General features: G+C 43.7%; 1 protein-coding gene across 5 annotated transcripts in view; it reads right to left on the reverse strand.

Moving 5' to 3' along the window:
• The window catches only part of igsf21a (immunoglobin superfamily, member 21a), a 146,680-nt gene that overhangs the window by 87,408 nt on the left and 46,772 nt on the right, over positions 1-12,500 (reverse strand). For 3 of the 5 annotated variants that reach the window (XR_004793642.2, XM_035632541.2, XM_035632542.2), the window contains exon 2: positions 7,202-7,314. Coding sequence is in view for 4 of the 5 variants with exons in the window: in XM_035632541.2 (XP_035488434.1) it covers positions 7,202-7,314 (113 nt within the window). In the remaining variant the exon portion in view is untranslated. Of the gene's footprint in view, positions 1-7,201; positions 7,480-12,500 lie in introns of those variants that run through there. The other 2 variants (XM_035632543.2, XM_035632544.2) reach the window with 2 other exon arrangements.

Below are 12,500 nucleotides of genomic sequence, written 5' to 3' on the forward strand. Positions count from 1 at the left end.
AACAGTGGTGACGTGAGGGGAATGTGAAGTCGTCGCCACGTGGCGTCACCACAGTCTGCGGTCGGTCACCGGGTGGACGATAATGATCTCATCCGTCCAAAAAAATCTATTAAATAACTCAATCAAAGTCAAACCGCAACTTTCGTAGGAAACTTGGAAATTGAACGAGGAGCTTTTACATCATGTTTCCAACATCTCTCGCCTGTCGACGCCTCTCAGCTCAAAGTCCACTCAGTCTACTGAAGAGAAAGGTCACACACACACACACACACACACACACACACACACACACACACACTCACACACACACACACACACACACACACACACACACACACACACACACACACACACACACACACACACACACTCACACACACACACACACACACACACTCACTCACTCACTCACTCACTCACTCACTCACTCACCCACTCACACTCACACTCTCACACACACACACACACACACACACACACACACACACACACACTCACTCACTCACTCACTCACTCACTCACTCACCCACTCACACTCACACTCTCTCACAGACACACACACACACACACACACACATAGAAACAGAGCAACTACTTCCTGCTGCAGATACAAAGACACTTCTGACTGATAATAAAAACTTGATGTTGCAGTTGATGACTCCGCAGCTGAGACTGAACTCACACGATGTCATTTGCTCTTGTTTCCGTACGTCTCATCACGGCCTTTCAGAATAAACAAGTGAATTAATATGTGGAGAAGTGGAGGAGCTCTGTGTGACGTGCCGAGGCAGCAGAGGCCTCGAGGACTCTGCTGCCTCAGAAACCACTTCCTGCTCCGATGCAAACGGGATGAAGACGCTCTGAGCCACTGATAATCACTTCCTGGTTTGATCCCCGAGCGACAGAAGAATGATTATAGTCCTCAGATTAAATAATGTTCAAGACATTTTGAATTGAAAACAAAAACACAATAAGGCTTAAAAAAAAAGAGTGAAGAACAAACAATGAGTTTTCCATCACAATAACATGTCTTCATCTCCCAGATGGTCGGTGTAGATGAAATATAATCACACACACACACACACACACACACACAGAGCTATTACATCTAACTCTGTTATATAACAGATTTCTGGTAGAAAACAATAAACAAGCAGATTGAAAAATAAATGCGGCGTGCAACATTAATTGTGATGCGTGTGTATAATTAACCCCGATGTTCACATCCACCAAGAAGAGGAGGAAAGAGTTTTGCAACCGTTAGAACATATTTAACCTCGTCGTCATGGAGAGAAAATTACCCAGTGGGGAAAAAATCAAATGATCTCATGGAGAGTTTTTCCATATAATCATTTGTTAAATGACCTAATTAATTAGACACAGAGTTTGCGTGTGATGATACCTGGGGATCTCCGGGACACGCTCACAAAGAGCAGGAACAACACGTCCCGTTGTAATCTCACACAATGACGAGTCCCCTCGTTGCTATTAGCATCTGTGGATAAAAAGGGACTTGCTGACATGAAGTGTATAATTATCATTCCATGTAAAACAGGCTGCTTGTTTAGCCCCGGTGACATCCTCACAGGGGAAGGTTGCAGCGCACTGATCCGTATCCCCTTTATCTCTGCTTCCCCCGGGGCGGCACATTCTGCATCGGAGCCGCGGGCTAATAGAGACGACGGAGCTCCGAGCCTGTGGACCACGGACTCTCGTCTCAATTTCAAGTGTTTAAGAAAAACAGGGTTTCCAGAGGCCGCGCGCATCCAGAGTTACTGCTGCTGATGAAGCCGGTGCAAAGCCAAGAAGACACGTGGATGTTAAATGTGTCGTTTTAATGATGCTGCAGTCGAACAAGCAACTAACTCTACTGCCAAGCGGGGAACGCTCCCGGAATAACTCAGCGAGCTCAGGCCCCGAGAACAGAGCAACATGAAGACCTAACGGTTACGACACTAAATCTCCTCGATGGAACGTCAGAGCGACGATTCTCACGGAAGGAAATCGGAGGACTCGCAGTTCGTCGCTCGATCGCTCGTGTGAACTATCAACGACGCGATCAGAGCGACTGGGGAAGGATGGTGTAGCAGATGAGTCACGTAGTGTGAACAGCACCGGTGCACAGATGTGACCACTGTGAACACAGAAGAGGTGTCGATCACGTGACCACAGAGTTTCTCCAACATGATCCATCACCATCATTTCATAGACACGTGGAGAGTTTGTCCATTGACCTCAAACAGATAATGTTTCCACTGAGACATACATACATGAAATACATCATTCTAATTAAGAACTTTCATCTTTTCTTCCAAAGACAGAAAGACGACAATATGATTTCACGCCCCAATAGAACATAAACCCAGACCAGACTTTTCTGAACCTATACAATGACATAGAGGAACGAACAGCAGGAACACAGACTCCCAGAATCCTCAGAGGACGGAGCTGCGCTCGCAGACTCCAGTTGCCCAGGCAACGCTGTCTTTAAGATTTTAAACTCGGATTTAACACTCGGCGCCTCCCGTGTCTCTCCACAGTCAAGAAACAGGATTACCGGCTAGAAAAACACTCCACTTTCAGGCCGAGTATCCGCGGTCACATCTCTGCATTCGGAGGAAACAAAGAGAAGAGAGTAAATCCAGCGCCACACCGGCCTCAGGTAATCACAAGTACAGTATCTGGCAGACTGTGACATCTACATAGCTCTAATGTTGAGCTTTGACTCTGTCAACGGCTTTAATGGGATTTGTCAAAATGTGGGACACAAGTAAATGTGAGGAACCCGGAGGCATTGTGGGAGTTTGGGGCATTAGGATGAGACGAGGTCCAGAGTTTGTGTTTCCACGGTTGAAGTCCGGTTGGTGGTTAATGTGCCGTGGTCCCATTCCCAGATACAAACATCACGATCTCCTCGATCAAGGACGGCAGCTGGACCAATCCTGACGCAGCTGGCAACCACGGAGCAACACGAGTCGGAAGACGCCGTTAAGATAATGACGCGGGGTGTGAGGCCGGGTGCACGTCGGGACAGGCCTTTGTACAGACGATTCCATCACAGACATATCGACCAATCACACACGTACAGATGTGTCACTCCCAAAGAAGAAAGAAAATAACTGAATATCAGAGAGTGAGTCAATTCAAAAGAGATCAAAAAAATAGGCAAACTGTCCAATGCCAATACACACACACACACACACACACACACACACACTGCTAATACACACACTGAAAATACACACACACACACACACACACACACACACTGAAACCACACACACACACTCACACACACACACACACACACACTGAAACCACACACACACACACACACACACACAACCGCTGCAAGTACACACTCACTGCTAATACACACACTGAAAACACACACACACACACACACACACACACACACACACACACACACACACTGAAACCACACACACACAGACACACACACACACACACACACACACACACACACACACACACTGAAACCACACACACACACACACACACAGCTAATACACACACTGAAAATACACACAAACACACACACACACACACACACACACAGACTGAAACCACACACACACTGCTAATACACACACGCTGCAAATGTCCCCAGTCGGTTTGAAATCATGCAACATTAATAAAACCGCCGACCCAACAACAGTTCAGTGACTTTAGTTACAGTCACTCATCTTTACTGCAGGAACATACTTTTTATACACACACATTAAAAAAAGTGTGAAACCTCATATTTATACATCAGGATACATTAAGCTAATGCTTTATGAATTATGTAGCGTAGGTTGTGAAGCTAATCTGACTGGTGATGATCTGGATAGAATCTGTGGAGGAAGATGCTTCATTAAAATTTCAAGCTTTTAACTGTGATGATTGAGATTCATGAGATTGTGTTGTCCTTGATAAAATATGAATCTGGTATCGTTAATACCCACACACCCACATGAGAGGAAAGGAAATCTAACCTCACGTGTTTCATATCAAAGATAATCAAAATGTATTAGAGTAATATTAAATCATCAGTATATTCAGCTCTTGTACCTCGTGGATGACGATGATGATGAAGCTAATGTTACTGTATTCATCAAGATACATTAACAACCAGTCTGATGATGAACAGCATGAACAGAACATGCACCTGCTACAGATACTTCATACACAAATCAATAACTGATGTGACAAAATCTAATCCAAAAGACTAATCCAGTCACTTTCTCCAGAACTGGAATGAAACTACTCAACATGAAACCAGTTTGAACTCTTTCAGACCTAAAATCAATACAATCCGTTCAAGCTCCTGCTTCACAAGAACCTCTCAGATTATTTATCATGTTGTTTGCCTCTTTCTCTGACACACGTTACTTTGTAAAGTTCGGAAATGCTCATACTGCACATGTTCCATGAGCCTGGTTGAGGTCGTGTTGTCGGGCCACAGCCAGATAAGAGATCGCTACGTGATTGGTTGTTCACTCTTCTTCCTCGTCGTTTTAAATGGCGGTTTGCATCCAGCGTGACAGGAGCATTATCAGGATTATGAAAACAGGAGAGTTTGAGTCATGATGACGATGAAATGGGCCGAGGAGAGAGAGAAGCAGCGGGGACAGAGGACAGAGGCCGGTGGTAGATTAGTTATGTCTGAGGGAAAAGAAAGGATCCCAGAAGAGCTGCGTCAGGGCGGACGGAGGATCTCTGATCAGTGCCGCTCGTCGGGGAAGCTGGTGCCACCTCCGTCAGAACGTCCCTCGTGTACATTCTCATTATCATGACGGGAATTAAAGTGAGCGCAGCCGGAGACGGGTCTTTGAGGAGCAGTCTCCTCCCACACAGGCGGCGCGTTAGCAGTGTCCCATCCAATGATCCATCATCACTATTTGCTCTGCTATTAAAGCGTATGAGACAGATTGATGGAGTTACACATCCACACAGGGCTTGATCCAGCGTTCAGCCCTCACTGAAAACACTCCTCTTCTTTAAAGGTCAAGTGGGGCTTTAACACAAAAGGTCACGACCCCGTCTCCCCTGCACACGAACTCCCACTCTGTTCAACACAGTCACTGAAAAATAACATATTCATGAATTAGGGGATAAAATCAAATCTAAAATGCTGTAATACAGTAAAAAAAGAAAACGACGTGGGAACTCGTGTCAAGTCCATTACTTTTATCTCTGGTTGTGAATGTGAGTCTGTAAAATGATCCGATTCATCTTTAGTTCATCCTCATACGTGCTAATTCTGACGGCACTCTGGAAGTGTTGGACATTAATAACTCCTCAAACAGAATATTTCAGGATCTGGTTGCACATTTAAAGCGGCTGCTGAAGTATTCAGTTCATCCCTCCGTCTGATTTGCCAGGTTTCGATTGGATGGGAGGATTCCCCAGGTGGGTGTCAAGCCCGGCTCCACTCGCACGGAGGGTAAAAGGAGCAGTCGACAGTATTTAGTCAAATAAAAGGCAGAGATTAAAGAAACTCTGGCAGCCGAGCGTCAGTAATTGATTTATAATTCATCAACGGTTGTGCTGAGCAGCGGCCGCCGGAGAGTCGAGGGGCCGAGTTCTGTTACAGCAACACTTCACATGAGCAGCTGCGCTCTCACTGGTTATTTAAACCACAGACATCAACCGACTCCGCGGAAACAACAGTCTGCAACATCCTGCCCGATTCATGAAAATGATCTATGATACTGAGGTGAAGGTGCAAAGTGCCATAAAGGTGAGGAAGCGGAGAACACAGATGAACCGCCGCTCGCTCATTAATGATGAAGCTGAAGGTGAATATGAACATATTGTTCTGTTCTGTACATTCATGATCTAATACTGAGTCCAGAAGTGACTAGTCCACGGGTCAGTGACCCACGACCATGAGAAGCTCAAACATTAAAGAACATGTGCAAAGGCCGAGTGACACCCGGAGGTTATTGGCTGCATATGTGCAATTTGATGCGGGATCTGAAATCTTCATACAGCACATCGCCATCGTGCCTCTGAAGAGAATATTCACAACAGACATGGTAAAAAGTCTGATCCTACGTTTCCCACAATGCAACACTATGCATCATCAGGGATATATGTCATTGTTGGGAAAGTTATGTGATACCACAGTTTCCACATGGTGGAATATTGTACAGTCGCTATTTAAAGTTTCATCTGTTGTAGAGAAAATCTGAACATTATCAGTAAATCTCATCGTCCTGACAGTTCAGAGACAGAGACAGTTCAGACACAGTTCAGAGACAGAGACAGTTCAGAGACAGGTCAGAGACAGTTCAGAGACAGAGACAGTTCAGAGACAGTTCAGAGACAGAGACAGATCAGAGACAGTTCAGAGACAGAGACAGTTCAGAGACAGAGACAGTTCAGAGACAGATCAGAGACAGAGACAGTTCAGAGACAGAGACAGTTCAGAGACAGATCAGAGACAGAGACAGTTCAGAGACAGAGACAGTTCAGAGACAGGTCAGAGACAGAGACAGTTCAGAGACAGTTCAGAGACAGAGACAGTTCAGAGACAGATCAGAGACAGAGACAGTTCAGAGACAGGTCAGAGACAGTTCAGAGACAGAGACAGTTCAGAGACAGAGACAGTTCAGAGACAGTTCAGAGACAGAGACAGATCAGAGACAGGTCAGAGACAGTTCAGAGACAGGTCAGAGACAGAGACAGGTCAGAGACAGAGACAGTTCAGAGACAGAGACAGGTCAGAGACTCGGTGCCGGTGAGTTCGCCATCATCACGGAGCAAATCGACAAAAACAAAAGCAGCAGCTGATGTGACTCTCCTCAAGTGAAAATAACCATAACTCTTCTATGAACTGGAATATTTGGCAGATTGGTTTCCATCTTTACTTTTAATGAAAAAACTTAGAACATGCCAGTTTTATGGATCATAAACTCTTCAAATCAAAAATGTTCTGTTGATTTGTTTTCTCCTTGTACAGTAATTTAATTATTGGCAGTGCTCGTGCAGCGTAGTGCTCCAACTGGTATATTAATATCTGATAACTGTTGAGTCGCCAGCTGTGAACTATCAAGAAGTGATGGTGATGACCAGCAGACGGAGAAGCAGCAGCCAGTGACGCCTCCCGTGCAGCTGTCCTCAATAAGAGATGGTTTGCTAACAAGTGCAGATTGACAGACTGACTGATCGTAGCTGTGATCACGTGACTCACCCTGTACCAGACGATCTCTCGAAGACGTCCGTCAGTTTTAAAGTTACACTTGAGAGTAACCGTCTCTCCCACAACGACAGGAGGCAGCGGCTCGATGGTCACTGTCAAATATCCTGCAGACAGAGAGGGAAGACTTTCATCAGGACATGTGGACATGAGTACATGTGGACATGAGTACATGAGTACATGTGGACATGAGTACATGTGGACATGTGAATATGTGGACATGTGTACATGAGTACATGTGTACATGAGTACATGTGGACATGTGGACGTGTGGACATGTGGACATGTGGACGTGTGGACGTGTGGACATGTGTACATGAGTACATGTGGACATGTGTACATGTGGACATGTGGACATGTGGTCATGTGGACATGTGAATATGTGGACATGAGTACATGTGGACATGAGTACATGTGGACATGTGAATATGTGGACATGAGTACATGTGTACATGAGTACATGTGGACATGTGGACATGTGGACATGAGTACATGTGGACATGTGGACATGAGTACATGTGGACATGTGAATATGTGGACATGTGGACATGAGTACATGTGTACATGAGTACATGTGGACATGTGGACATGTGGACATGTGGACGTGTGGACGTGTGGACATGTGGACGTGTGGACATGTGGACATGTGTACATGTGGACATGTGGACATGTGTACATGTGAACATGTGGACATGAGTACCTGTGGACATGTGGACGTGTGGACGTGTGGACATGTGTACATGTGTACATGTGGACATGTGGACATGAGTACCTGTGGACATGTGGACGTGTGGACGTGTGGACATGTGGACATGTGTACATGTGGACATGTGGACATGTGTACATGTGAACATGTGGACATGAGTACCTGTGGACATGTGGACATGTGGACGTGTGGACATGTGGACGTGTGGACATGTGGACATGTGGACGTGTGGACGTGTGGACGTGTGGACATGTGGACATGTGGACGTGTGGACGTGTGGACGTGTGGACGTGTGGACATGTGGACATGTGGACGTGTGGACATGTGTCCGTGTTGTTGTTGTTGTTTTGGACCATCGTGAATCATAAAAAATAAAAAATAAGCCTAACATTGACCTCGTCAGTATTCATGATTCATCCTCATTACACAACGAGCTGCTGAACACACTTCAGAGGAAGTTACACTTTTCATTGACCTTGTGCATTTTCTCTAAGTGGTTTGGATTCAAACAAGCAAGCAGCATGTCACGGCTACACCAGGTCTTTCTTATTAATAGGCAGTAATATGAACAGTAGAAGTAGAAGTTCAGCTTTCATCCTCTTTGAAACATGCAGGATTGTGTATAAGATGTAATTTCTTCTCATATGAAATTATTTCTATGGAATTTATGCATAAAGTCTTTTCAACACTTAATTATCGGAGGTCATTTGACTCAAGTCAACAACATCACGACTGGAACGATAACTGATAACTAGAACATTTAAAGACCAGAGGAGAAATGTCAGAATCAGTGAAATAGATGTCGATGGGGTTTATAACAAAACAGAAATGTTTCCATTGCTGTTGAGTCATAATCTATAAATAAAAACATGTGTTTCTCCACGTGTCGATGTAAACAGAGACAGAGAAACAAGACAAACAGGCGACAGCCTAATTACACACGTCCGTCAATGACAGCAGAGCAAATGGAACAAAACCACGAGGCAGGATCGTCGACCAGTGAACAGAACTTCTGTCACTTCTGTTCCAAACTGCAGGAGGAAGTTCAGTGACGAGCACACACACAGATTCAGTCCCAGGAGGTCGATGACCTCGCTTCATGACCACTGATCATCAGGCCTTAGAAGAAGGATCGACAACCGCTTCACACAAACCTCCAGGTAAAGTCTACACACACACACACACACACACACACACACACACACACACACACACACAAGATTAGAACTTCAACAGAGGCTGGAAATATTATCTGGTAAACAATAACAGCTGGATACAATACTATAACAAAAATAGCAAATATTTATATATGTGTGTGTGTGTGTGTGTGTGTAAAGGAAGAAGGCCGGCTCTTATCAGGTTCTCGCAGCGCTGGTGCGTGGGCTGACTTCCACTGACAGACAACAAATCCTCTGCTCAACATTGTAGCAGTTTGAAAACATACAGTATTTAATATTTTCTGGTGAAAAACATGGATATTATTTGTAGTAAACATGTAAAACAGTCAAACGCGACCTAATGACCACGACGGCGTCAGGTGTTAGATACTGAGAGTTTTCTTTACAGTACTATAGAGATGAAACACCCGGCAAATGCTGATACAACTTAAAAGTAAAATAAATGATACGAAGTTCAAGAGAGGAATCAAACCAGCAGGAGGCTGGTCGAGAAAAGTTTGAGGGTTTCAAAAGTCACTTGATAGAAAGTTCTCTCAGCCCGTACCTCCGTCACCCTTCGCCCTCCATTTAGATCCAAACACACCGGAAGTCGAGTCGACTGCTGAGATAGTTGATGTTTATTCCATAAAAGTTTTCCTCACAGATATAATTCACCTGAGTGCTCTGTTATGTCTTATTGACAGTCTGCAGTGTGGACACCAGGACGCGTGACGCTTCACTGTCGTCGTACAACCTCAGGTCCATTCAGTGTTTACTGTCACGACAGAGAGGCTCCTCCCACACAGCTGCGGTCAGAGGCTCCTCCCACACAGCTGCAATCAGCCGTGTCACGACAGAGAGGCTCCTCCCACACAGCTGCAATCAGCCGTGTCACGACAGAGAGGCTCCTCCCACACAGCTGCGGTCAGAGGCTCCTCCCACACAGCTGCAGTCAGATGCTCCTCCCACACAGCTGCAGTCAGAGGCTCCTCCCACACAGCTGCGGTCAGCCGTGTCGCGACAGTGAGGCTCCTCCCACACAGCTGCGGTCAGAGGCTCCTCCCACACAGCTGCAGTCAGATGCTCCTCCCACACAGCTGCAGTCAGAGGCTCCTCCCACACAGCTGCGGTCAGCCGTGTCGCGACAGAGAGGCTCCTCCCACACAGCTGCGGTCAGAGGCTCCTCCCACACAGCTGCGGTCATGTCACATGTCTGTTTAAAGCAATGCTACTGTATATATATATATACTGTATATATATATATGTCCCGATAGTTTTCTTTATTGCCGTCCCACAAGAGGTTGACGGGTCTGAAATGCTTCAGTACATCAAGTAAAACTGGAGGGAAAGGAAATGTAAAACTCTACATAGTGAACTTTTTGTTTCATTATTTTTTGACATCACTTTGCAGCTGCAGCCAAGATACGGGACTGAGAGAAACAGACTGAAGGGCTCAGGATCCACATGTCTCTCGTGTCAGCGCACCTCGATATGCTTATTAAAGAATCTTAATTTAATCAGCGGGCTGAAGAGATCCTCTCTCCAGAGTCAAGTTGAATGGATGAACCTTTCTGGAGACGGCATGTCATTAACAGAGGCGACGCTCTCAGAGAAAATCCCAACCACTTACGCCGAAGCCACCAGAGGAGCAGCTCGGCCTCGTACATGTCTGAGAGGGATACAGGGTAATTCACTCCCCACGCGCCATGGACGGGCAAATGTTCCTGACCAAAACAATCAGACTAATATACTGTAGATAATATCATCAGACGATCCAAAGAGCAGTGTGGAAGCATCTGGGCGGTCGCGTGTGGTTCACTGTGAACGACTCATGGACTCGATGAGGAATCTTTAAAAGAGCTAGTGACATGAAGTTCACATTTCAGAATAATCCCTGGAGAAACTGGAGCAGGCGCCGGCTGCACATGCCGAGACATGAGGGCATAATTCCCACACAATTCCAAATCCATTGGATGCTAATTCAAACGACGGCTTCATAAATTAAACACATTTTATTTGTCAGTACGCTGTTGAAAGAGTTTCAACGCAGCAATATCGCTCGTTCCGCTCGCTGCCCTTGTTACAGCGCTGGCTGATGTGGGTCATGTGACACCACGCAACACCACAACAACAACAACAACAAACTGTGTCAGTTCAACTCGGGGCATAAAAATCAACACGAGAACAGGACTTCATGTAAATCTTCATCCATTTGTGACGATTCAACTCTTGTGATCGTTTCGACACACGAACACAAGCGACCAGAGTGGAAGCTCCTGGTTATAGTTGATACGTTCATATGTTGATAAGTTCATATGTTGATACGTTCATATGTTGATAAGTTGATAAGTTCATATGTTGATAAGTTTATATGTTGATAAGTTGATAAGTTGATAAGTTCATATGTTGATAAGTTTATATGTTGATAAGTTGATAAGTTGATATGTTGATACGTTCATATGTTGATAAGTTGATAAGTTCATATGTTGATAAGTTGATAAGTTCATATGTTGATAAGTTCATATGTTGATACGTTCATATGTTGATAAGTTGATAAGTTCATATGTTGATAAGTTTATATGTTGATAAGTTGATAAGTTGATAAGTTCATATGTTGATAAGTTTATATGTTGATAAGTTGATAAGTTGATATGTTGATACGTTCATATGTTGATAAGTTGATAAGTTCATATGTTGATAAGTTGATAAGTTCATATGTTGATACGTTCATATGTTGATAAGTTGATAAGTTCATATGTTGATACGTTCATATGTTGATAAGTTGATAAGTTCATATGTTGATAAGTTGATAAGTTCATATGTTGATACGTTCATATGTTGATAAGTTGATAAGTTCATATGTTGATAAGTTGATAAGTTGATAAGTTCATATGTTGATAAGTTTATATGTTGATAAGTTGATAAGTTGATACGTTGATAAGATGATACGTTGATAAGATAAGTTCATAAGTTCATATGTTGATAAGTTGATAAGTTGATAAGTTCATATGTTGATAAGTTTATATGTTGATAAGTTTATATGTTGATAAGTTGATATGTTGATACGTTCATATGTTGATAAGTTGATAAGTTCATATGTTGATAAGTTGATAAGTTCATATGTTGATACGTTCATATGTTGATAAGTTGATAAGTTCATATGTTGATAAGTTTATATGTTGATAAGTTGATAAGTTCATATGTTGATAAGTTTATATGTTGATAAGTTGATAAGTTGATAAGTTCATATGTTGATAAGTTTATATGTTGATAAGTTGATAAGTTCATATGTTGATAAGTTTATATGTTGATAAGTTGATAAGTTGATGAGTTGATAAGTTCATATGTTGATACGTTCATATGTTGATAAGTTCATATGTTGACACGTTCATATGTTGATAAGTTGATAAGTTCATATGTTGATACGTTT

Source organism: Scophthalmus maximus, chromosome 6 (assembly GCF_022379125.1).
Source record: "Scophthalmus maximus strain ysfricsl-2021 chromosome 6, ASM2237912v1, whole genome shotgun sequence".
Lineage (NCBI taxonomy): Eukaryota > Metazoa > Chordata > Actinopteri > Pleuronectiformes > Scophthalmidae > Scophthalmus > Scophthalmus maximus.